This window comes from Numenius arquata, chromosome 2 (genome assembly GCF_964106895.1).
Source record: "Numenius arquata chromosome 2, bNumArq3.hap1.1, whole genome shotgun sequence".
NCBI classification, from domain to species: domain Eukaryota; kingdom Metazoa; phylum Chordata; class Aves; order Charadriiformes; family Scolopacidae; genus Numenius; species Numenius arquata.
The window spans coordinates 27,999,780-28,027,703 of NC_133577.1; the positions used below are offsets into that span (position 1 = coordinate 27,999,780).

At 39.0% G+C, this 27,924-nt stretch overlaps 2 protein-coding genes across 3 annotated transcripts in view; one reads left to right on the top strand and one right to left on the bottom strand.

The window, feature by feature from the left end:
• The window catches only part of ADSS2 (adenylosuccinate synthase 2), a 39,489-nt gene extending 35,418 nt beyond the window's left edge, over positions 1 to 4,071 (bottom strand). The window contains exon 1 of one of the 2 annotated variants that reach the window (XM_074164395.1): positions 3,608 to 4,071. In XM_074164395.1, the coding sequence (XP_074020496.1) occupies positions 3,608 to 3,775 (168 nt within the window). In that variant the 5' untranslated portion in view covers positions 3,776 to 4,071. The remainder of the gene's footprint in view (positions 1 to 3,607) is intronic. The other variant, XM_074164391.1, reaches the window with a different exon arrangement.
• Positions 3,774 to 26,870, top strand: CATSPERE (catsper channel auxiliary subunit epsilon). Its single transcript, XM_074161645.1, is given in 9 exon segments — positions 3,774 to 4,106; positions 12,374 to 12,451; positions 13,535 to 13,639; positions 18,250 to 18,409; positions 18,412 to 18,467; positions 18,469 to 18,602; positions 18,604 to 18,720; positions 22,644 to 22,743; positions 26,691 to 26,870. Coding segments are annotated over 9 exon segments (1,263 nt in total).
• Positions 26,871 to 27,924: the final 1,054 nt, after the last annotated feature.

The following is a 27,924-nucleotide window of genomic DNA, read 5'->3' on the forward strand; positions in this document are numbered from 1 at the left end:
GTAAGAAGCTGTGATTCTGTTTTAAAGTAGTAATAAGATGTACAATAGAACTGAAGAAGCAGGAAAATAGGATTCTTTAGCATAGGGAGCATGGCTTGAATATAAACTTAGAAAGACTTAGAAATCAGCTACCTCCAATAGTCAAGAACAGGAAGTAACCAAAAATTTGCTGATGAAATGAGTGAGAACGGAATCATGCAGCACAGACACTACATTTTTTTTCTGCATGCATACACTGGTAGATTGGGTGAGTGCGTGGAGGCGTTGTTAATGTAAGAGATCCATAGTGTATTTTGGCACTGCATTTGTTTTGGTAAAGCAATTATCTAAAATAATTTGCCTGCATTAATTTGCCATTCCCATATCCACTAACAAATAAAACTCTGATAATTAAATTCCCTAATTTGGTTGCATTCTGCAGTGGTAGGAAGTCGCTTAATCAGAACAAGAGTGTTTTCCTCTTACTTCCCATTACCTGTGGAATTGACAAAAATACAAGGTATACTTTTAAATGGCAACAAAGCCAGCTGCTTACCAAGAGGAAACTGTCAATCAAAAAACACAAAAGCACAGTTTTTCTGACAACTGCTCCTGAATCTCAAACCAATTCTTGCTCTACTTTACTGTCTGGACTATGATTTATGTGACAGCAGGTAAACAGACTTTGCTCTGTATGCTACTGAACAGCAGATACAGATTTAAAACATGTATTGGTGAGACTTTTGTACTTATCAGTAGTGTCATTTTACCAGATACCTCCTCGAGGTAAATTAAGGCCAATTCAAATTTAACAGTGGAAAAACAAATACATAGTTTGCCTGCCATGTAGACATGTCTGTGTTACCTGCATCTGAACCCTCTATACTAGTAGCGCCCTCATGAAACTATGAGAGTTGTCAGTGCAGCTGCACTAGCAACAACATACGTACAGCCCCTGGACGTATTTTAATTTTAGTTTAGTCTCTTTAAGCAGTTGGTTTTGAAACCATAATACTACTTTTGATAAATGTGAATCTGTCTTCTGAAGAGAAAATCCCATGCTCTTGCACTGAGCACAAGAATCCTTTTAACAACCTCTAAACCTAAGATAAAATACTTTGGAGGATGGTATTTAGATGAAATAGAGCCATAATACAGATTATTTACTGACACATTTATTCGGCTGGTTGCACCAGCCAAGTTGTACAAAGTTGTACCACAGCCAGCTTGTTAAACAAGTGACTGAAGTCATTAGCACACCTGCTACGTAGGAGACGAGAAGGTATGACCATAGATTTCAGAGTACAACTCCTTGCAAAGCCTTTACAGGCATTGTAAAAGTCAATGATAATCAATTCTCAGTTCTGGGACAGAACTATTTTTTTTATGCTCTGCATCTGCACAGAACCAGGGACAGTGACATGAAAGCCACACTAGAGCTCCCAGTTTCACTGAAAATATAACACAAGTTTCCAAGACATCTGAGACCTGCTACAACAGCTTCCCAAATTCTCGAAGAAAATAGTTGTACTAATAAATTTTTCACAAGAACACGCTAGAAATATTTGATCTCTTCCACAGGCATTCTTGCAACTCTGTGGCATAATGAATAGAAAGAACCATCCTTGAATGAATAACAGTATAATGGCAAAATAAGAATTAGAAGCTCCAATTACAGCAAGCTGATATTAACAAGGGGCAGACTAAGTGTGTTACAGTCTTCCTTTCTGGATTTGCATCACTATGAAAAGCAAAAGAATCATACTCTAATTTATCAGCAGTAACAAAAACATCTAGAATATGTTTGCTTATATAGCAAGATAATTTAATAGCTGAGTACCACCAAAAGAATATTCATATTTTCCCCTGTCATTCTGAGAAACTGTTCTTTGTGCGTACCCTGTCCTGGGGTCCTCTTTTCATCAAGGTCCTCTGAGCCAATTAAATCAAGTTTTATTTACTGAAATGATAGAAAGTAAATCCAACGAAAAATAGTTTCCTGCCATTTTGGCGAGTTAAGTCAACTTACAGAAGTGTTCAAGTGCCAGAGTCAGTGCATGGGAGGAGACCCAGACAGCACAGCATCAACAGGAAAGGGAAGAAAGAAGAAAAACTCCTTCCTTCAGCAGGATCAACAAGCTGTTAGAAATGGCGAATTTTTTCCTTTTCTTGATCCTTTACCCAGCTGATTCAAAAGCAGTAACAAATACATTAAACACATGCACACAAAAATTCACTGTCTGCCCCTCTCTCTCCACCGAAACTTCTGAACATTAAACATACGCGCTCACATAGATGTCCTTCAAGTTTCAAGAACAAAGTTGTAAAGGACAAACTGAGTCACTGTGTTCTATAACCCACAAAACCAGGCAATCATGCCACAGCAGCACATCAGATTCTATTATTTTTTTTTTTAAAAAATACAAACAACAAGATACAAGGGAAAAAGTAATTCATTTGTGAAAACAGATATGTTTGTTTATTTCAAAGTCTCCAAACTTCAAGTTTTTGATTTGTCAGCTTTGCAACTGACTTAGTTTTGAAAGCACCCGTTTTATGTGCAGTTCTCATTAGAAATAGTACACTTTTCCAAAACATATTTATTTTAGAGCAAATTTAATTTGTTCATTCAACAAAAGCATGCAGATAATGACACACAAAGTCAGCGCTTGCTGTAGGCATTTTACACTGCTGTCTCTCTTAACTTCAAGAAAAAAACCACACATGGCTTTAGTTCACTATGTTGTGCTCTATGGAATTACTACACTAGAAACGTTAAGAAAAGCATCTCCTCAGGTCTGTGTTGTTTTAACGCAGGCATTTAAGAGTACTGTGCCTGCAGGCTAGACTCAATTTTTTTGCTCTTTTTATGGAATAAGGCCTCCGTACAGAAAAGAAAAATTTAAAAAAAAAAAAAAAATCAACAGAGAAAGGTGAGATTTCATTGACACGACAATGAACTTGAAGCAAGGGTAGGCGAGTCCTTTAAAAGCCAGTTTTACCTGAAGGGGACCGAGATGCTGCGGGCGACACGCACACCCTCACGTGCATCCTGTAACGAACCGCCGGTTCCGCGCCGGGGGCCACCGTTGCCCCCTTCGAGGGGGGAAGGCCAGCCCAGCACGCTCACCATCGCTGCGGCTTAGGCCACGCCGCCGCCGCCGCCGCCACCGGGGAGGGCTCCCGGCCCCTTAGCGACGATGCGGGAACCGCCGAGCGCGCCCCTTCCCGGCGCCCCCCAGACAAAGAGTGCGGCGGCGGCGGGCCTGAGGCGGGGAAACGCGACCCCGGGCGCATTCCTCCTGCTGGAGGCGAAGAGGGCGCCTTCGTCCTCCTCCTCCTCCCGGCGCCGGGTCGGGGACAAAGGAGGAGCGGGAGTGCTGCGGAGCCCGGCGGCGGGGCTCTCGCCAGGGCTCCTGCCCCGCCACCCGCCCTGCGCGGCGGGAGCCCCGCCGCCGCCTCACCAGGCACCGGCCGCCCGGCCCTGCGCTGAGGCGGGCGCCCGGGGGACGAGAACGAGTGGCGGCGCGGAGCCGGGAAGCCGGTGGGTCCGGTGGCCGGGGCCGCCCGCCTCAAGGTGACACCCGCGGCCTCCCCCGCGCCCCGGCCACCGCCTCCTCCTCCTCACCTGGCACCTGCAGACGATGTCGGCGTCCTGCGCCAGCAGGTCCACCACCTTGCCTTTGCCCTCGTCGCCCCACTGGGCCCCCAGCACGACGGTCACCTTGTTGCCGGGGCGGCGGGCGATGCACTCGCCGTTGGGGATGGCGGGCGCCGGGGCGCCATGCTCCGCCATGGCTCGAGCTGCCCGCTCCGGCTCCGCTCCAGGCACATGCGGCAGCGCGCGGCGGTTCCGCTCCCCCCTGCCTCCGCCTCCTCCCGGGCGGGCGGGCGGTGGTGCCGCTGCCTCCAGGTGCCGCCGCCTACCGGCCCCACCAGCACAGCTTCCCCCGCCAAGCAGACACCCCTCTGCCCTCAGGCGGAACCCCGCCCCGCTCCCCCGCCGAAAACCGAAGCCGCCGCCGCCGCTGTCGGCGGCTTTTTTCCCTTCCTCGCTCTTGCGCCTCTTCCTCCGCTGCTCCCAGCCCGGACTACATTACCCAGCAGGCCGTGCGGAGCCGGATGCGGTGCATGCTGGGCTGCGCTTGTGCCTGGGGGCCGCACCTGTGGCAGGATGGGTTACTTGTGCGTTGCCCCATGCGCCGGCGCGAGGCTGTGTCGGTTGGGGGCCCGGAAGGGGGCGGCCGTGGCGCTGCTGGCCCCGCCGCGGGTGGCGGCTGCGTCTTTCGGAGGTGTAAAGAAGGGAAGGCGCGCCAAGGGGAGCCCGGGAGGGTGGGTGGCCTTTGTGCGTCGGGTCTGGCTTGGGCTCAATGTACGCTCAAGCCGCGGCGGTGGGTTTGGTGGCCACAGACCCTGTGGTGTCCCTTCCCCGCAGCTGACGCTCTGGGGGGCTGCAGCCCGCGGCCTGACCCGCTGCAGGTGTCCCTGCACCGCTCCTGACCGCGGGCCGGTGCCTCGGGTCGCTGCCAGCATGGAAGGCCCAGCACTGGTGTGGGTCCCTCTGTCCCCCCGTGTTACATCCGTCACAGATGTCGAACGTGCGTTTGCAGCATATCACAGCTCTGCCCATGTGGGTTGTGTTGCTGACTTAAGAACGTAAATTAACGTTTGTTGAACCAGGGGCTCAATGTAAGAGGCCATTTTCTCCAGAGACACCGGAACATGGCCCCGAGCTTATTCATGAGGAAAAAAAAATAATGGAAAAAACCCATTGCAGAGTAATGCCTTCATCATGCATACTTGAGGGTTTAGAAGTGGAACTGATGTCTCAGTGGCTGTTTTCATTCTTTCCTGCTTCACAGAATCAACACCCCTGGGGGAAGATTTTTTTGTGTAAAGTAGCTATTAAAAAGACATAAATCTGAATGATGTAATTATTGCTAAAACAGCTATTCAAAAACCTGAGTCACTGAGCAGCCACAATCTGCAGCAGTCTGACATGTTGTAGAGTTGGATTTTAGTTGCTTCCTCACTCCTTCAGGTTTACTCTAAGCAAGAATTTGAGGATCTATAAATGCCACTGGTGCCAAGTTTAACTGTGTCTTGTAAAACCTAGGAAGATATATAAGAAAATTAAAAAGTTGACAGAGAACTTTTTTAGAAAAAAAAAAACACAAAACAACTGAAAATATCTAAATCCTGAATATCAGTGCAAAGAGATGCTATGACAAAGCAGTTGAGTACAAAGATGTTGAGTAATGGCAAATGATTTGTGTGTATATACTTCAAAGTATATGGCAATTGTGTGTATATACTTTAAAGAGCAAATAGTTCCTTAAACATTCAGTATACTTCATAGTATTAATATTTTTGTCTGCTTATGCTAAAAAACCAGCAATGTTTTCTGCATCACAGAAAGCACACAAGCACAGAGCTTGCGGGAAGTCACTAAAAGCCACAAGGAGCTGCTGAAGTGGGTTTCTCCAGTCTTGCTGACACAATGGCAAACTTTGGTTTAGTGCACTCAGTTCTGATGCTGTAGATCATCTCGTGACTCCTCAAGCAATGGTCTAGATTAATGTTTTAGGATATGATTTTCCAGTATAGCTGAATCACATTAACACCTCACTATTGCTGACACAAATATTCCCTCGAATCTCAAAATAAATTTGAGCCTATCATTTCACTGAATTTCACTGACTTTTTAGAGTTGGAAGGGACCATAAAGATCATCTAGTCCAACTCCCCTGCCGAAGCAGGATTGCCCAGAGCATGTCAGAGCATGTTACTCAGGACTGCATCCAGGCGGGTCTTGAAAATCTCCAAAGAAGGGGACTCCACAACCTCCCTGGGCAGCCTGTTCCAGGGCTCTGTCACCCTCACCGTGAAGAAGTTTTTTCTCATATTTGAGTGGAACCTCCTATGTTCCAACTTGTGCCCATTGCCCCTCATCCTCTCACTGGCAACCACTGAAAAGAGTCTGGCTCCCTCCTCCTTCAACCCACCCTTTAGATACTTACAAGCATTGATAAGGTCTCCCCTCATCCTTCTCCAGGCTAAAGAGTCCCAGCTCTCTCAGCCTTTCTTCATAAGGGAGATGCTCCAATCCTTGAATCATCCTTGTTGCCCTTTGCTGGCCTCTTTCCAGTAGTTCCCTGTCCCTCTTGAATTGGGGAGCCCAGAACTGGATGCAGTATTCCAGTTGTGGCCTCACCAGTGCAGAGTAGAGGGGGATCATGGTAGTGTCCTAGCAATGTGGTATTAGCGTAATGACACTTTCCAAAGGGGTCTCAGGCACACGAATCCACTGTTCTGCTATTTTTATTTGGTGTAGCAGGGCTTTGAGATTTATGTTTTGGTATATTTTCTTGCTACATAGAGAACCAGTGAAGAAAACCATATATGAAGTCTTCACTTAGAGAAAACCTATATGCATTTAATGAAGTTCAAGCTAATCAATAGTGATTGGTACTGCAAGGTAGAATTTTTATTTAATGTATGGTATTATGGGCCCGTCATTCTTTCACCCCCTTTTCTTTGCAAACTAAATGGAGGCTTTCATTCTAATACTGTAAAAGATATTAAATACTATTTATTGACACAAGTCACTAATTGTATTTATAGTATAGTTCTATAACATGGTAACTCTTGACCAAAGTACAAACCCAAGTGTCTAATGCCCCTTGTCAAAACCAGGTGTTTGCTGTAGTATAAGTAAGAGCTTAGAAAAAAACTGCGCAGAAACTCCCAATTGCACTTACTTTGGTTCATTTACTATAAGCAAGAAAACCAGCAAGAGCATGCAATGTTACAGTACTGTTTTTTTGCTCTAACATGTATGGACTATATTAACTTTTTTTGGCTGTTTGGGCAAGCTGAATCTGCTCTGTGAGGTCACGTGGACATTTAGAGGTGGCACAAAGTGGCAAGTGTTTATGTTCATGGAATGAAAGAATGTGACTGTCTTTTCTGGCATTAGCAACCTGGTATATGGGATTGACTTGTAAAACTGAACCCATGGTAGAAGTGTACACTGATAAAGTTTAGGTTGTATTGTCTTATGAATTGTTCAATGTTATTGACTGGATGTGAAGAACTGAGGCAGTTACACCGATCACAAATTCCACTTAAATTTGGGTACGTTTAGGCTTTTCATATGACTGCAGTTCCTGCCTCCTCCAATACATTGCAGGAGAATCAGACAGGAATTTTTAATAGATCGACACTGAAAGGAAGCCGTGTGAGATCTGCATTTCACTCAGATGTGGAATTGCTACATCTATGTGTTTTCAATTATTCTGATGAAGTATCCCACATAATCTGATTATGTATTTTTAAAAAAATTGACGCACAAAGTAGTTTAGAGGAGAATTTAGATAAGAACTTCAGTAGTTCAGAAAGTCAAGGTGAGCATGAATGAAGGGAAAATGCCGTAACAAGCAAGAAGGCCAACTGGGCTATTAGCTAATGCTCAGCATGGCCAATGGGTCATAGGGTGCTAGTTCTTTCTCCTTATTAATACTTCTTAATTGCGTTGTGATGTCAGGGCACATCGGCCATAGTATGAGTTTTCTGTTAAAATTGGTTCTGCTTGTGACAATGATGTAATACTTACATATTTTACACTGAGGTCTTATCTACAGTAGAACAGTGGTTGCAGAAAAGTGGTCTGTGGGCCATGGTTAACTAATCTGCAGGTGTCCTATAAAACTGTGTTAAACAACGAAATGTTGACATTTGACACATTAATCTCATTAAAACATTCAATGAAAGGTAAGTTAATTTTACTTCCTGATTATTTACATCACCTTCAGAGTATTTTCCTGTTTTAATTTGATGTTAAGATGTACAGGGGCTCACAAAAAATATTGGGTATTGATAGTGCCATAGTCTAAAAAAAGTCTAAGAATTGCTGTGCCAGACACAGTTGGCATCTGTAGCACTTCAGACTCTCCAGCATGCTGTCAGCTTAGCTTAGGGGGAAGAGAAATCATTATACAGTTAGGACATACATAATTTTATTTGAATAGTGTGCTAATGTAATTGATCCCTGCTTGTTGCTTGTTATTATTCATTTTAAATTATTTTTTCCAGTTAAAATGTCCCTTAATTATTTTTGTTACATGCATTAACCTTTTTATCGTGATAAAAATGAGATTAAGAACATTAGAAAGTAGTATTTGTACATGTCACATTTGATACGTTTGCACACACTAGGAAGTGTTCTTAACTCTTTGGTTAGATATATCTAGAATATGAAGGATCTTCATTTATTGAGTGCGAATTTCTTGACGTATGTAGTGCAGAAGAGAAAATGTAAGAATTTGAAAAATCGTAAACATTACCCTAATAGGATGATTTTGAATTCAGTGGGAGAATACTTCAGATAATATAGGATACTTTTGAGATTTCATTGGTAGTTTCTGTCTTCTAGACATTTGAGGATAAAGAGCAGTATTTCCCTGCTTCTGATCATTCTAATTGTTTCATGAGGTATGTGACAGCAGCTTCACAAACAGACAGGGAGGGGTTTTTTTTCTATGTAAATATTTTTTGAAATGTATAATAGTAGCATTTTCTAACAGGCATAATATTTTTAATGACATGTTTCAATAAATGAAAAACCTGACAGTTTGGAATTTTTTACTTTTGTAGGTACAATAATGTTGTGTGTTGTGTGTATATATATGTATGGATCAAATTGAGAACTCTTTTGTTTCCATACTGAATTAAAATCCATAGAAGGTGAAAAGAGGAACTTTTGTACTTAGTACAGGTCTAAAAATGAAGGATATTAACACGTGGATTCAGATGTAGCACTGAACAGAAACACAGTCAGCCATTGCCCAAGGTAAATCAGTGTTTCAAGACAGAATTGCAGAAGGCAGCTCATGAGCAATAGATTACAAAGAAAAGAGACAGACTTGGGAGGACGTATGTCTAACAGGTCTGAAAGTTATTGAAGAACCTCCTGTCTACTGTAGAATACAGGGGTATTTTGATTGCAGGGGCCAGAAAGAAGTATGTGTTTCTTGAAAGGAGTCAATTGTAGAATTAAAAATATCTTGAATGCCGTTCCAGGATTCCAAAGAATGCTCATGAGAAGGGAGAAAAATGAGGCTGAGACTTTATTCTTTTGTCTATGTATGTGTATTTATCCTGCTCACTAAAGTAGTGCTGTTTAAACCTTAGAACATAAGCATGTCTCCCTGCACACTCTAACGTCTCTGAAGAAGGCTACGTCAGAGTGAAGTTGCAGCTAAAAAACATCTGCTCAAACAAACAGGAATTAAAAATAATTGAACAGAAGGTGCCACTTGTGTGAGGGGAGAGAGCATGCTCTTTAAGTGTGCTAGACAGGCCAAGAAAAAATGAGTAGTGGAGCATAAGAGCATGTATTTTAACATAGTAGGACCAGACAGGAACCCTGGTGGTTGTCAGTCTAGGAAGCCCTACCAGAGTTATGATCACCTTATACTCGGAAGCACCAGGAAAAGGGAAAGAAAAAGCTTGATGGTTGTGAGTCTACTGAAAAAGTTCTGTAGATTTCCTGAATAAAACCAGTAGTTTTTAGGTGAAGACAGCAACTGGTATTCTTCTTCTATCATCCATGGAGTTTGCCAGTATTTGCCTCACTTTGTTTATTTAGGAGGAAAACATCTACAATGCTATAAATATTTTTAATGGCATACTTTTGCTTACAAAATACATATACAAAGTCCTGTTTCTCTAAGCATAATAGAAATAAATAGCAGTAGCTTTCTTTTTCGTGGTTTTTTAATGCCTCTAATAATTCCCGTGTAATGCACAGCATCATGCACCTGCCCTCAAAGCCATGCAACCGTTTTGTCTGCTGATTTGTATAGTAGGCTACTAAGCTCATTACTTGGATTTTTTTCTGTCAACCACAGGGTAAACTTTCTTGCATGTTTTCTGTTTTGGTTATTGTTAATATTGCCTGAGAATGTCTTCCTGCATCTCCCACATATTACTGCAGAAAGCAATTACTTAATTGTTTTGTTTTGTTTTGCTGGAAGGAATGCCCTGAGTACAGTTACCAAACTTAAATAAGATGTGACTGACAAGAAGCCAAAGACAGCCTTAATGGCAGCAATCTCTCATCCTAGAAGAACTACAGATCAGACTTTTTTCTCCTACTTCAGTCACACTAGCTAGAATTACTTGTGTCCTGGCTTGGGCTGACTTGTGTCTTTTCTTGAAAACGGCAAATTTAGTTTTGTAGCCATATGGAATTTTTTCAGCAAATTTGAAGATAATTGGTAGATTTTTAGCATTTTACTTGAGTGGTGATTAAAACATGCTTCCATATTATAAACTCTGATCCTTGTCTACAGCTTCTTTTTTCTGCTTGGACAGAGTGATGAATTCTTGACCTATTTTGAAGGCACTGGATGTTTTCACATTGACTTCATCAGAATTAACATTTTATCCAGGATGTTTAATGAGGTTTGATTTCATGCAATCCTAATTCCATCATATTTCTGACATCCAAAATAGCGGTTTCCCTGCCTTTCGCTCGCCCTTGGACCTTACCCATTCCAGCCGCAACAAGAGTGCAGAAGACTCGGAGCCCTAATTCGAACACCAGCAGCCCTTTGCTCTCTGTCATGTCATCAGAGAGGGACATGTCTCCCTCATTGGAGAGGGGAGTCTTCTCCTCATACAGGGCATAACACAAGGTCTCCACTGTGCACTCTAATATTTCCTTGCAAACTGATCTTTTTAATCTGATAACTTTAAATATGATGAACTTTTCAAAAGACATGCTTTCTTTAAATAGCACATATTTTTGGTAAGAGGGAAGCTACATTTTGAAAAAGCCTATGAAAGATGCTTAGAGTAGGTTTTTAAATGAGAAACATCAGCAAATATAGATCTCTTCAAATATTAAAATATTTATGCAGTGGAATACCCAAACCCAATATGTTAAAAACATTATTTTAGACACTGTATACACATCTCATATAAGCAGATTGATTTAAATCATGTAAAATAGTTTTATTCAATGGCAAGCTTTTAAATGATAATTTCAAGTAATGTGTAATTTGTTGGTTTCATAGAACAGATCCACTCTGCATAAGTGAAAGCCAGGTGAATTTAAGTTTGAATGTGTTCTTTGGCCTTATATCTTATCCTAGCTCTTCTCCATTTTTTTTTTCTTTTTATGGAATACAATTTTGACACAAATTCAGGATGATTGATGGCAGACTATGGCAGACCAACCTATTATTAATTTCTTTGAATTTGTGTACTCATTTGAGATTTTTAATGTGTGTGGCATACAATTAATCTGATTAAATATTCCATTGGTACAGTAAAGTAATATCATGTTATTTATAGAATTCCTTATTTCATAACATTTGCCAAATTTAATATGAAGAGATGATAACATAAATTATTTCCTACCTCACCCCCTCTTTGACTGTGAGAGAGGTTGTGATCACGTGTAGAAATATGAAAACTTTAAATAATTAAAAAAGTGTCCTTGCTAAGAAACTGAATTCAGGGAGCTGCTGCATAAGTAGTTTGCAGTCTGCTAAAAATGATTGAACTTCACAGCTGTGGAAGCAAACTTGTATTCTCCCTGTGCCAGTTCTTCTACTCAGCCCCCTCTGAGCAAGCAGCTGTTTGATTACTCAGCTTGCCCTACAACGATGGATTGCAAGACTTGGCATTTTGATTTGAGTAGATGAACAGGCAACTGCAGAATGCGAACTGTAGGACGTAAACTTGCAGCATGTCAGCTGTTTTATGATAAGTGCCTCTGTGCACATCCTTACACCACTGTACTTTGCGGTAAAGGTGGTGAGCCTGCCTCATGGAATGATTATACCCATTGCATGTACCATGAAATGGGAATATCAGGTGTTTGCCTTCTTCCTGACTGAAAGAACAGTATGTCAGCTATGTGCCAGTCATGGAAGCATACATGATGCACATTTAAATAACAGCTTTGTAACATTTCCTTGACAAGAAACAAGTTCTGTTTTGTTTTAATATGACTAATCCTCCCTTCCTTTGCTGCCGCAGAACAGGGTGTGTATAGCTTCATAGCACATAAAAATGGAGGGAGACTGAGGAAGGGCTTCTGAGGGAAGTATGACAGCATCAGAGGACAAAAAATTCTTCTGCGTGAATTCTTACTTTTCCCCCCAGTATTCCTGAGAAAGGAGGTGCTGCTTCCCTCGGTTGCTGTTGCCTCTTCACATCAAAAAGAAACAGAATGCAAGATTAGCTTGCAGCATATGCCTTGCCTAAGTTAATATTGTTACGTTATCTTCTGTCTTGTCACAAGAAGAAATGCTATTGCAGTGATAGAATATTAGTGTTTGTTAAAAAACTATCAACTTATGTCTGTTTTTTTACTTGTTAGAGGTTAATTTTGTGGATATATGATCCTGAAAGTGCAGATGCTTCCAAACTGAACCACACTGCAATTATTCCATCACAAGTATGTTAAAATGATACCACTTAAGAAAAAAGTTTAAATGCATGTCTTGTGAAAATTTACCAGTTGAAAGTGGAAATGTCTTATTGAAATATACTGCCTGCATACATCTTCACTTATTTCCTTTTACTGTGTTAAGAAAAATAGATTTGCAAGGTTTTCTCTCCTGTTAGTACTGCAGCAGTAACACACGTATAATGAGTGAGGGGAAACCTGTTGTCTATTTCCTAGAGATAGAATACTTAGCAAGTTTTAGTGATTCAGTCGAATTTTAGTCATTGTGAAAATTAGATCCAGAAATTGTAACTGGCAGTAACGTGTGACAGTTAAACAGACGTCTCTGTTCAGATTTCCTCATGCACCTGCCTAGCAAACTGTTGGAAAAAGGTTTAAGCAAAAGCCTGGTGGAAGTCATGCTATGTTGATAAACAGGGATCTCAATTTACTGGTTTAATTTAGACCTAAAATGTGACAACCTGTTGTAAAAGCTGATCTTTACAGATAGATCTCTTGACTGAATGGAGATTCATTTAAGAGATTATCCCACATGTAGAGATTAACAGGTATCATAAATTTTGTTAGAAGTGGATTTCGGACCTAAACAAATGGCAGAAAGTAATTTGTCTTTGGTACAGTACCTGACATGAGGTGAGCAGGCATGGCACCACCATTTATTTAAATTTTTAAAATTATTATTTTAAGTTGCCATCATTATATTGTTGAATTTTTCTAACCTTTGTTACTATCTTCAATATTAAAATGAGACAGAAGAAAAAGGTAACAATATTTATTGTATTGTGAACTCATTTTTGTAATTAGATAACTAGATGTCAGGAAAGTTTTGTTTTCTGTCTGCTGCTATGAGTAGAAAGCAGAGAAAACAATTTGAATCTGAGTGTTATGTGTTCTGAAATGAACAGATTGAGTAAATATTATTTTAATTGTATGTCATTGTTTGAAAATTTGTTTTATAATATCAAAGCTTATTCCAATTTCAGAATTTCAAACGAGAAATTTTGTCACAAACAGCCTCATACTAGCTGGACAAAAATATAATTAATAATAATGTTTATTTTACTTAAACAGAGATCTCAGATACTCAGCAGGCTGTTTTGGAATTTGAGACAGGAACCTGTTGTTCATACGTATTTAAAAAAAATGCTCCTATTTTCAGGAGCATCCAAAATTAGGGTAGGTTATTTGATTTTTTTTTTTTTTAGTGGAATGCTGTTTAAAATTGTTACACTTGTGACTCTACAAACAGGTGTTGATGAGTAGGGCCATGATGAGAGTTGTTGATGAGAGGCCCATGTCTGGGTCTCTTTTTTTCTACTTTGAGATAACTTTGTGCTTCAGTAATAATTTGCCATTTTTCCTTTTCTTTGAAGAGAGCTTGTCATCTACATGTTTAGCTGTTCTTTGTTTCATTCATCATAGTACTTAAACTTATGTAGGCTTTTCTCTCAGTCCTAAAAACTCACTGCATGTAATTATTCTACTTCATATGTATAGAAACTCATGGAGTAGAAAGCAAGACTGCACTCAAAAAACACTTAACGTTTTTACTGAATGGTCTTCAAGTCTTAATTGTCAAGTTGTAGGTGTCAGCTCAAAGTTAAACATAACCCCCCCATTCTGGCATTCCATTCCTGGAAGTTCGGAACATGTGTGAGGTATTGTACCAAACACTTCATCCTTATTTAGAAAAAAATCTTGGACAGAAACTCTTCTTCACCCTTCTCTATACTTTTAAGTGAGGGTTGCACATTTATACTTTATGTGCTGGTATTTCAGGCACAATTTCAAAAAAGAAATAAGGTAGCTCAGGAAGAGTATCATTCAGGTTCAATTAAACTGTTTACAGTATTTCTGCTAGCTTGTTTAGAATAAAGGTATTTGTGCAAAAGCAGGTGAATTCTTCACCTGTTGCTGAAGAGTTCAGCATTTTCTGTGAATCAACAATTAACTATACCCTTGATGAGCAGTAGTAAGGCAATGGCTGTAGTAATATGTATTAAACATATGTTATAAAATAATACTCAAAGTATTAATTCTTCTTTTAATGCTTGCTTACATTACAGTCATACTTTGACTGGGGGATTTCATGTTCTGGATAGGAAATAGAATAGCAAGGAGGTGGTTGGAAAGTGAGAGAAAAGTGAAAGGGATCCCAGAACCTCCTCAACTACAGCATCCACCATCAGGAGATGTTCATAGGAGCTTTTTAATTAGGAACATCATATAGGATTCCAAAGGATTAATTAGTTTCTTTCTTTTCATAAGCAATTATTGTCAGTTTTCTTAGAAATAAATAAAGGGATTGTTGTAAAATTTTGGTGAGTCTGGACAGTCAAAAAAAGGCAATGCATGAATCCAGAGAAACCTGACATTTTAAGAGCTTCCCGAGGCAGTGCCATCCCCTTCAATTCCTGTTTTTTCTGTGCTGGAGCCCCTGATGAAACTTTCCCGCACTGTTATTTCTAGAATGTTGGAGCAATTAATATTAGAACTAATAAAAGGACTCCCATACTGTCAGTTGATCTACTTCTATCACTGCTTACTGCATTTGAGGGCAATTACTTTTTTTCCTTTCCAAGAGTACGTAGCATTCACCATGTTTTGCAGTGTGCCATGAAAACACAACAGGTCAGCAGTGACAAAAATTCAGTTTTTATTTGATTGTGAATTCATGAGAAAATAGAACCAACCAGTAAATAATGGTGATGTGAACATACCGGGAGTTATATGTACTAAAGGTATTTGTCACAAGTTTTGTGATCTGTAATTTTTTTTTTCCTATGTAGGCTTTCAGTGAAGCTAATACAAATACATCAGAGCTAAATTTTGTCATGGGGTGGTGAGAATGACTCTGGGTTTACATTTTACAAGGGGTTCTCCACCGCAGACATTTCCTGCAGCATATTTGCCATCTGATCCTTACACATTTTACACACTGTCTTAATGCCAATTATAAGAAGTTCACTACTATTTTGTGACTGTACCTTCTTTTTTTAAAGAGTTTACTCTCGGCATGTAATTAGTGCTATGTATTTATACTGCAAGAAACAAGTATGACTTTTAATGGAGTAGGTAGTACTGTTTATGTAGGTTTGGTTTGCCCTCCGTCGTTATCTATTGTACCTTTCTATTTTGTCACTAGATGGCAACATAGCAACACTCCATATCAAAAGTTGCTGTAACCACAGATGGGCTTTTTCTACCGCATTTTTCACAGCAGAGCTTAAACAATTCACCCCACCCCCCGAAATGGGAACATATGCATTGTTTCTTAATGGTATGAGTTCTGGTATTACTTTTTTCCTATCTTATTAACTGCTGCTTTTTTAGACAACTGAAGTGCAGAATAATCAAGTAAGAGAAAATAAAATTGCTTTATAAATTAATAGTCTTTTTTCTTCCAAATAAGGAAGAGAAGCTATTGATTCATCTGAATCATCTCACATATGCTTGGTTATTTTGCAGAAACACCTTTTATTGAAGCCAGGGGCACTTGTGTTCACACCTACAAGAACGAAATTTGCATCATTTTTGCTTTTCAAAATATTTAACTTACTGAGATGAGTCTGGAAGTTAATACATCTGTTGATTGAAAAACACTGATGTAAGTTTGGGGTGAAACAACTTATATCCAATAATCATATGCAAGAGTATCTTTAGCATCCCTCTTGAGAGCACTGAGCCCACAGACTAATTCAAATTCTAGTCAGACCGGACAGGATGATTATCACTAGGCAAGGTATGAAAACTGAAACTCAGTTTCTCAGGAGACTTATTTTCCAGTGAAATGAGAGAAAAAGAAACAAGACCAATCCTAACTGAGCTACCAACCAGCTTCTTTTGCTTTTGGAACCTTGGATAGACTCCAAGTTTTGCTCAGTATTTGGTGAACAGCCAGTGAAAAGGCTCTTAGGCTTCTTAAGTCCCCTCTAAAACTAAGCAGCAGCTTCTCTGGAAACTCAAAGCCACTTGTAAGTATAGGAATAGGTTCTGTTCTGCACCACATTTTCTCCAGAAAGCCCAAACTAGAAAGCTTATACTCCTCACAGATCTGCTTTATACTGAGCTGAATTTTTCAATTTTTAAGTTTCTGTCAGCCCTGCTGTATCTTGATAGATGCAGAACTGTTTGGGTCTTGATTTCTTCAGAGATGCTGGCCTTTTGCACCCTGTCAGATCCATTATTATCCTATGTATTTAATGAACAATTAGTATTATGCCAACTGAAGTTCGGGAAGTAATACTGGAAAGGTATGCAGCTATTATTAATTGAAAAGTAACAAATAATTGCTCTGTCTCAATTAACTTGCATTACCCACACTCTCTGTTTCCTGGGAATGTCCGTCAAGGAAACCTCTTAAGTTTCAAACTTCCTCCAGCCTTGATGTATTGGAGTTACTAGAGCTGTGTTCATATTAATGCACATCCTAATAAAGTGACAGTCTGCGATGTACTTGTAACTGGGAGGGCCTCACAGATTGTCGATCTCTGTAAGAAACCCATCAATGAATGGATTAGTAGAATTCATTAATAATTCTATGGAATATACTGAGCATAGGCAAGTGAAGCATATAAGCGTAAGGATATAAAATTACATAATATGCTTTGTTATTTTTTCCTGATTCTCTCAGTTAGTACAGTTCCCAGACAGCACTGAGATAGGAATATGCCTGGTTTTGTAAGTTTAGAAGTTAAAAATCCAAATGCAGGCAAATTTTGGTCTTTTTCTCCCTTATTTCATGTCATCATCTATCTTCTGGAATTAGAACAGAATTTTAAAATAATTTTGTACCACTGTAGATGCAGTTCTTCTAAGAATGTGACATTAATCACGTAGCTGAATTTCTTTCAGTCAGTTCAACTGACTGAAGTTTTAATTTTTCAAGTTTATCTGTTGTTTCTTCCATTTCCAGAGTACGGACTGTCAATGTACATGCAATATGTGATGACATCATAGCAAAAATACATGGAAAGCCAACAGTATTTCAGGAATGCTTTGTTCTAGATACTCCTTTTATCATTCAAAGGCCCAAACAATCATTTCCTAGAAGGAAAATTACATCTCGCTCTGTTCCCTCCAAAATATTGACCTCTTCATTAAATGGTCTGCATGTTTTCCAACAACAGCAGCTTTATTATTAAATGTTGAAACTTTCTATACAAATGATGGATTCAAAACTTACAAAGAAATAAAAGTTTCCTCAGATGCTTTGACCCAAGGCCTAAATAACAATGTAAGTGATGTGGCTCTAACAGATAATGGAATCATATTTTTAATAAATAGTGCTTTTTATAAATGAGAAGCTAATAATTTTTTTAAAACTTGGAGAGGAACAGAAGCTTACTGAAAGTGAAATAACTAGAATACATTCAAGATATTAGTGTTTATCTGTCTATCCATTGCAGTTAAGTTCTTATTTGTTATTTAAGGTATGGATGGTCTTCATTAAATGTCTGGATGAATCTATTTCAGATCTACTTTTCATTGATGTAATGCTGGGTTTAGAATTACAAATGACCAGACAGCAACAAATTTATTTAAAGAATATTTTGAAATAAGGTCTGCATACTGTCTGTGGCTCTCACTGCATGAGCTTGTGCACCCATATGAAATAGTTTTTAGGATCACAGCTTAATTTTGTGAATTAATTTCAGTGAAGCTCTCCTAATTATATTAGCTGAAAACGTATCCCGAAACATCTTGATTTCTTTATGTACATCCTTGATATAAACTTTAAGAGAAGTTACTATTTGCCTAATCACTGTGTCATTTTTTTTTAACAGAGTGGAAAACAGTTAACTACTCTGGCAGCATGGGCATCTACTGAGGTTTACCTGGGATATAATGAAGCATTTAATAAAATAGGAAATACAGCAAACTTAGTGAAGTTCTTAAATTTTCCAAATGCTGCTTCTTTATCTATAGAGGGTGTTAGTTATGACTCGATCCTTCTGAAAGTACATTGCTTCTGATCTGCAGTGGCTGCAGCTCCTCCAGCCTTTCTTTTTCTGGCAGTTTATAATGAAGACAGACAATTTTGGATCTTAAGAAGTTTTTACTTACCTGTTCCTCATAGTTCTCTTATGAGGATGATATACATAAATGCAGCATTATCATCTGGGTTGCTGAGGGATGACGCTTACTACACCTACAAAAACAACACAGATAATGGATATTTTCAAGTATCTGGATCAAAGCTTTCTCTATCAGAATGGTCTCATGGAAGCACTATTCACCAGATTATTCTTGGTTAAGTACATTATATTTTAAGTAGTTAGTAAGTTGGGGGCTTTTTAAGTGATAAAGGAATTTCAAGTAAGAGATCACCAAAGCTACCTTTCTGTAAATGACAGTAGTCATTTGGTCTGTTAAGACTGAAAATTATTTTTAGAGGGACAGACATACCAAGAAGAGAGTTAGCAAACTGTTATTCTTCAGGTATTGTTCACTTGCACCCCCTATTCAGTATGATTCTAGTAAGAAAACTCTGTCTTTCAGCCTTAGCATTTGTTACAGGAAGTTGATTATTTTTGTCCAATTCGGTTTGACTAGAAGTTTAATGGCATGGTAGCCCTGATTTTTCTCAAGAGCAGGTGACTGAAATGTCATTACAACTTTTGCAGTACATCAAAGAGTGATTATTTTGCAAATTTCTGACTTTTTAAGGCATTCACTTTGGTCATAAATGGTACAGAATGGTCAAATTACTCTCTGTGAAGTGAAGGCGCATTTATTTTCACTCTCCTTTGAAGCATTAGAGTTTAAGCACAGATGAATATGGTATCAGATAGACTAAGCCACTATACTAATGTAGTTGGGAGAGTGTTATTCCATAGATGCATGGGTGGTTGGACCTCATTCTTATATTTAAAATCAATTACAATTCCCTGATATTTCAGAGGCTTCAAAGCTTCATATGTCACAAAGTAGTCACCTAAGAACTGAAATGCTTTAGCTAACTAAATTTACTGTGCTTTATTTAGAAGAATCCAGAGGTAATTATAATGTCCTGAGGTAACTCAGAAAGCAAAAGTAGTCCTAACTACTGTGATTTTTGTGCTTTACTACCAGCTTTTCTTTATTTGTTCCCATAATTACACCCATTATATTTTAGAAGTTATTTTGCCGGTCTCATGTGCCCCCTTAAATTGATCTGACAATTGGTAATGCGCTCAGACTCTGTATTGCATTTTGTTTTGAATAACTGCTTTTGCTTTCTATCCAAGACAAGATTTTTACATTTTTGGTTATCTGAAGTATCCAGCCAAAGATCTTGACAAATGATTCATGAAGAAGGCAAACAAACATGTATTATCAGTTTGCTCTGCGCACTTGGGGAGAAGGACTGTAAGGGTCTGGATGCCTAGAATTAGCACACATATTCCTCTGCTGCCTTCTAACTCAGAGTAGCAAATTTATCAAGCTTACTTTATGAGCAGAAATTACTACTTTTTTAATTTTTTTATTTTTTTTTTCCTACTTGTGTTTTGCTAAAGCACCCCCATGCAGTAAAATCTGGCTGCTTTCAGGCAGGTGACTTCCCTACTCACTTTTGTAATGTGAATCCATCTTTGAGCCCTTCATTTAAGGATGTTTGATTATTTCTGACTTCCTCCTCCCTGCTCCCTCCCCACAGCATGCTGTTTGGTTTCTCTATCAGCTCGTACCTGTAATGGTGGCAGGATCCTCAAAATGTCTGTGTGGATATGCCATTCCATCCTTTTTTTCCTCCAACCAAATCAGTCAAAATGGATTGCTTCTTGACAAGTTATAGAATTCATGCTGCTGATTTTAGCCCAGGATTCAAGGACAAGGGTCTTTAAATTAATATCCTGAAGTATAGAGCCATAAAGACCCCTATGAACATCTGATAATATCATCACTATGCTCTGCATCACAGCACAAAGTAGCCTGATTATTCTTTTGTCAGAAATGGTTGATCTTTAAAAGTTTTGAATCAAGCTTCCAATTCTCCTCTAATATTCTCCTTCAAGGAGCGCTAAAAATGCTGGTGAACACACCTTGCCATTTCAGAATCGCATATCACAGATGGGAAATACATTAGCTGTCTTCAGTACTGTTTGCAAGGACCAAGGATTTCCTGAAACTGATCTCTTTATGGAAAACTACAGCAGGAGCAACCAGCGAAGTATTCTGTTTTAGGGCTGCCCAAGTCAACAGTCTCTGACTGACAGATTTCAGCTTCAGTGCTACAGTAGGTTGTCTTACGCTTTTCATCTTAACACAAGCCAGAGTTCTGCAAAAAGTGACTTCAGATAGGCTGTCTGTAATTCTGCTTATTTCCATTTTCCTAATTCCAGATTCTACTGCACCTGTTAATGGGTTCAATAATATGCCCAAATCTCCCACAACAGTGATCAACCTCCCACCCAAATTTGACTTTTCTGCATTTCACAATGTGGTTTGTCTGCAAACTAAAGAAAAATCTTTCATGTGTTCACATTTCCTAGGCTGTCTTCACTACCTCACTTTAGTTGGACTTGTATTTATCTATAAAGACCCATTTCACAGCAATCATTAATCCATCCTCCCAAAGCAAAATTTATTCTTGAAAAATTGTAGTCTGTCCTTGGATAGCTGCTGAGTTATTTAAAAAGTAACCAGGAGGTCTAACAATGTCAAATTTGTTTCTCTGGAATCAATAAGCATTTATAATTCACTGACTGCCAGGACTGACTCTCATAGTTCCTCAAACATCCACCTGGAACACCACAACTATACCTGTGTTAGTACAGTGGGAGTAAAATGGATCACTGACATCGTAGGTGATGTAATAATAAAATAAGAAATAATAAGTACTAATAATAGGTGCCTCTTGCCTCCAAATGAAATGAGAAGGGCAACGAAGCTGGTGAGGGGTCTGGAGCACAAGTCTTACGAGGAGAGGCTGAGGGAGCTGGGGTTGTTCAGTCTGGGGAAGAGGAGACTGAGGGGAGACCTTATCGCTCTCCACAACTACCTGAAAGGAGGCTGTAGAGAGGCGCGGGTCGGTCTCTTCTCCCAAGTTACAGATGATAGGACAAGGGGTAATGGCCTCAAGTTACGCCAGGGGAAGTTCAGGTTAGATATTAGGAAATATTTCTTTACTGAAAGGGTTATCAGGCATTGGAATGGGCTGCCCAGGGAGGTGGTTGAGGCACCATCCCTGGAGGTATTCAAGAGAGGAGTTGACATGGTGCTCAGGGATATGGATTAGTGTTGGGTGGTGTGGTGGTGTTTGTGTGGGTTGTGTGTGGTGTGTTGTGTGGGTTTTTTTTGTTTGTTTGTTTGTTGTTTTTGTTTTTTGTTTGGTTGGTTTTGTTTGTTTTTTTTCTTATTTCTTTTTTTTTTTTTCATTGGTTGGACTAGATGATCTTAAAGGGTCCCTTCCAACCTAGGTGATTCTGTGATTCTGTGACCTTGAAATTGCTGCGTTTCATTTCTTTGGTGTTAACTCACTTCTTTCAAAATAAATTCTAACACAAATTCTTGTTTTGTGTGTGGGATTCTTTTGTAGAGAATTAACCAGCAGCATTATGTCAGTTGAACTGCAGCCTGGCATCTTTGAAAATGCATGTAAATTACAACATCAGGTATGCACTGTAGCTTGATAAAGTAATTTGAAAAATAAATACAATGCTTCTCAGATTCTTATGAGCAAATCCTGACCCACTGCCAGGAGGATTTCACTACAATTCATTTCCTTCCAATTAACTAACATCATGTAAAAGAATAGAAACACTGTCTAAGTAGAAGTACAGAAGAGAGAAGTTCACAGTACAGTATTGACAAAAAAGCATCCAAGATGAGTAAGGTATGAAGCAGTTTGTGGACCAGAAGGGAGCTTCTACCACAGTCATGTAGGGATGTGAAGCTGCAGAAAGCATCCAAGTCCAATGGCAAGAGTAATGCTATCAAATCTTTCTGCTCCTTTTCACACATCGTGCAGGATGCTTTGGTTTCAGTGGGTGTTGCTGCACGACATCAGTGCTGTAATTGCAAGATGCCCTAAGATGCCTTAGAGTAAAGCCTGTTGCCAGCGTGCTGCCTACCTGTCCTACCCTCCACAGCTGCGGCAGCTCCACGTGCTCACCCACCCACCCACAGCGCTGAATACAAAGGCTGTTTGTGTGTTTGTGCTGCTGTGTTGAGATGTCACATTCCACATGCTTTACAGACATGATGGCGATTCTTATGTTAGAAATGTTGAAGCAAATCTGATATTATGGGAGATGAAAGGCAGAACTGACTATGGGTACACTTCATTCATGAAAGAAGCAAGCTATCTACTGAGAATGTAATTTAAATGTTTTATGCATAATATTCTACATGCAAAGTATGACTGTTCTTACACGTGTTGAGACCTCCTTAGTCTGAATGGATGCATATAGCTGCATAACATTTTAAAATTTCATATCATAGACTACTCAAAGTTATGCATGTGGGAGGTATATCGAAACAATACAATAAACAGAAGAAAAATGTGCCAAATACAATATGGTTTGGGAAATGAAACTTCAAAGACGACTTTGACATTTCAGACTGCCTTCTCTCCAAAGAGAAAAAAAAAATGATACGCACTAATCCACATGGTTATCAAAACTAATTCTGCCTGATCTGTTTATAATTAAAATTAGTACATTGTTTCCTTTTTCGGTAGGATGACAAAGGGTATTTAAGGCAACTTCTCATCTACATATACTGTTACAGGAACTCCTCTGACAGCCCAATTTATGAAAGAACTCTTTGACATTCTTCTATGTGTATATATACAGTTATGCTGGAGGTTTGGACATGATCCTACTTATTCATTTGCAACCATGACAAACAATTATCTCTTAAAGATAAGTATATCAAATGTACTGAAGCATGATGTCGCCTTTTCATATACCATACTTTCAAATGATACACATTTCAAATTCACACTTTTAATGTTTTGGGGTTTTTTTCTTTAATTTATATTTTTAACAGGCAGGTTGTCTGTACAAAGCACATCTTATGATGCTTAAACAAAGTAAAAACTCTACATTGGCTAAAATATGGAGGCCAAAGGTGTGAAAATGTATGTTTAGAAATAGCTGGTGATAGCATGAATAAAATCTATTGTTATCTTACTTCATATTCTTGCATTACTAATATCCTTGGAGGAAGGGGGCACGGTGAACAATTGACAGGGTATAATAAAGCTCATATGACAATACTGCATTGGGCTAACCATAAAACAATCTAAAAGGATAATTTTGTGCTGAAAATACGTTATCAGCATTGTTAGTTATTGTACTGCAAAAAAGGCAAAGCTATCACTGAGTACTCAGTAAAGCATTCTTTGTGGTCAACAATAGGAGTAATTGAAACTCTTGTGATGCAGAAGAGTGGAACACAAAGAAGAGTGCTAGACAGGAAGCCAGAAGGGATTATAGAATGAAAAAAGATATTCCTTAGATGCAAACAGCAGGAAGCTGTCAGAAGAAGAGTGGGTTCAAACCAGTGGAAGTAGAGTAAGCAACAAAAATTGTTCATCCTTCCCAAAAAATGAAGAAAAGAATGTTCTTTCTTGTGCACAAGGTCGGAGCATCCGGCTTGAAATTTCTGCAAAATCTTGTCTTCGCTGTGTTGTTCAGAGAGACAGAAATTTCCCTGAAATCCTCTCCACATCAGTCAGACACAGTTTTGTTACCGATGTCAGTTTGGAAAGGATCCCATTTGGATATCCTATTTGTCAGTAGTTTCCTTGGCATTTATGTCAACTTCATAGCATTTATTTCCCATCTAAACAAAAATTGTTTCACAGAACCCCCCCCAGATTTGGGCTTTTGTTCGAAGGGGCAATAATGTCATTACAATTCAGTAGGTATTTTTAGTAGTCTATCTGTGGTCTTGGTACTAGAAACATAGCTATAGTTAAATTTAGGGTGAAATCTATCTCATCGTTACACTTACATCTGTTTATTTAAAATACTTCTACCACTAGAATATACTTCTAAGAAAAATGGTGCTGCTTTTATGCATCAATTCATATTTAAAAACCCTGAAATATTTGTACTTCTTGTTGCTAGAATCTAATCTTAATCACAAATATAACTCTGGATAAATGTAAATATCTCTGTAAAATACTTCTGAATCATAGAATCATGGATGAGCTCAGGTTGGAAGGAACCTCGAAACATCATCTGGTCCAACCTTTCATGGGAAAGGGAACCTGGATGAGATCACCTGGCACCCTCTCCAGTCACATCTTGAACACCTCCAGCGCTGGGGACTCTACCACGTCCCTGGGGAGGTTGTTCCAGTGACTGGTTGTTCTCATTGTAAAACAATTCTTTCTTATATTGAGACAAAACCTCTCCTGGTGCAACTTGAAGGGAGTTCTTTTTACTCGCTATTGCTCTTTTTGCCTTTTGTATCAATAATATTTTCAATATTATGTTCTAGGGGAGTCTTGGCTTTCAGGTCAGCATCCGATTCATTCCTGATCGTATGGTTAGAAGGGCAGATGCACGTCTCCCCTGGTTTCCTGCCTTTCGTAGGAGATTGTCAAGGTAATGTACGAGGAAGATCAAGTGGTTTTGCTGGCCTTCAACAGTTTAACTTTGCCTCAGCAACTTTGGCTTCAGGATCTTCTGAGACTTTCAGTCCAAAATACCAGGACACTTCCACTACTACTATACCAACTTGCAATATGTTTTTCCGCCTAAATCCTTTTCATCTAACTGTTTGGATGTGGATGCCAGTGGGGTTAATATAACCTGGCTCTTACCAGTGAGAAACATTCCTGTAAACAGGAGAAAGGAATCCAGAAGATCTATTGAGACAGGCAAGTTGAAAAGTCTTTCAGCTCGCTAATCATGAAGATCATATTCTCCATTATAAGCTCTCCTCCAAGCAGCGGTTCTTTACTGTCTATTCAAATTGAAGAGTTTTGGTCTCTCTGTTAGTTCTGCTAGAGCTCTGATAGCTCTGACAGCTCATTTCACGCCATTTTTTGAGCCTTGCACAGTTAAGGTTATAGATTATTCTATGTGAAGATTAATCTACTTTTCCCTCCCTCTTGATGGTAGACTTTTGAAGAAGCAAAGCAGCAGCAAACTGTTCTATTAATGGAACCTTAATTAAATTTCTGCATCTTTTAATAAGAAAATCCTTTGTGTATGGGTCTACAAGCCTCTTTTAAACCCATCCACTAAAATAACCTCTTCAATCACCATCACCTTGGCCCATTAGTGTAGGTGAGAGTTCGGTCTCATGGTTGACCTTTTTCCTGGTTTTCTATGAAGATAACATGACTTTTAGAACATACATAAAACTCTTACCCAAGACTTTTTAAAGTTTTATTTAGCCAAAGAAATGCTTGCATGCATCTTTTTTTTCCTAAAATTCATTCTTCTGCAGAAGCAACCCTTCACATCTTACATGTTAGTGCACCTTTTATATCTATATTAACAGGATGGTTTTCTGACTAGCAGAGCTTACATACACATGCCAATGGTATAAATGTAGACACATACACACAGACAATACATCTGAAGAAGCGCACAGAACAACCTCTTTTTATTTTTGCTGTTTGATTGATCAGATTCCCATTGGAAGGCATACCAGGAACCCACAAGTGTTATGAGTTGAAAGAATGTAAAGAGAATGTATGAACCATGTCATCTGGTGGTTTTACCTTCAAGCAGCCAAGCTGGATGGCAAAAGAGAGAACATGTTCTGTAACACTCACAGAACTAGTGCTTTGTCCGGGACTTTAGCCATAACTCTGAAGCACCTTCATGCCCATTTCAGATTGAGGAAAATATTTTCTGAAGGTCTTCAGAAATAAATTGAGGCATCTTCAAAGTTCTCTATATTCTGTCTCTCCTGTCTAGTGGTAGCCTTCAGATCTGTATAATAGACTAAACATGATAAACTGAATACAGACTGACTTACAACTCTAATATTGGAACGTTCTCTAAGATGATGTCTTTAGGAGAAATACAGTTACTGTAAGGACTGTGCTCAGTAAATTACTGGCAGTTTCTTAATAGCTCTGTCAAGGGACTGAATTATATAATTTATGTTCATATGGGCATTTAATTTATGCTCAATTGAACATTTACATAGCAGAATCTATTAATCATTTTCAACCACTACTTGTACAAAAAAAACCCCACCACACCGAATCTGTGTTTAATTGCTTTTCAAAGCTAGTTCAAAAATAAGTAACTCTTGCATTGTTTCTGTTCAGAATTACAGATCCTGTTTTGTGTCTCATCAGAACAGTACAAATAAAGGACTGCATGAGCAGTATCCAATTTTAAACAACACTTTGAACAATTACATTGTTTGGGCTAGTAGTCATAGTGCCATTTATGTGTTCAAAGTGAGGATATTAGATCAGAACTACAGGTTATTGTCTATTTTTTAACACGATAAAATGTAATTCAGTTCCCACAATGAACAGCACAGTCCATAGAGGGAATATTGTATGTTCCTGAAGATATTCTTTTTGATACTGTGTTTTACTTCTTGTTTAACAAATGTTAATTCTACCTCTAAAGTACGTATTTGGATTATACATCCTCTCAATCTTATTCTCGCCTTCAATATATAAATGTAAGGGTTACAATATTTGTTATAATAGTTGTGTCCTATTTGAGTCTGTTTTTTAATTCCAGCTGAGGACATTTTTGCACTTCTAGTCAGAATTGCCTTCTTGGCAAGTTAAGACACCTTGTAAAGTTTATTCTGTTAAGGGCAATTGTTCTGTTTGTCCTAAAATAAGTTTAATAAAGCTCCATAAATGGTTGAACTTCTCATGATCACTTCATGTGATATTCACAGTTTATGAAAATTTTCATAAAGATTATAAAAGCTGTACAAATCTGGCATGAAGAATACATGAGCATTTTTAATCATTTTTTACTGATTCATTTTGCATGATTCATATCCCATCTACTTCAGTACAGTTTGTACCAAAACAGAAATCAGAAAAAATCAGAAATCAGTTTTGAAATTTCATCTCCAGTGAAAACAGCCTCTTCCTACTGAACATGCAGTCGGTCTTCCCTTAAGAGAGGATGGTCACATGGGCTGAAGGATGGGTGAGAGCCCCCTAGTTCCTTCTGGAGCATTTGCACATCTGTGTGCATACCATACCTTATCTGTGTGTATACCAAATGCAGGAGACATACAGGAGGTTTGTAGCAACACTTGTGTGGAGTGCTCTGCATCTCTCTGTGAATCTAAAGTGCCTTAGTCTCCTCTCAGTTCTCTTTCATGGCTAAAAATTGGTGCTCCTCTAATCTTGCCTATTTCTACACCTTTGAGAACTAAACAGACTGGCATTTTCCATAAAGACAAGAAACCAGACTGCTCTTTAAGTGTATTTCTCCCATACAAGGATAGGAAAATGTCATGGCATAAAGTAAATGTAGTATAGATTGGTAGACAATGATTTTGATTTGTCTTCTTCCCTGAGG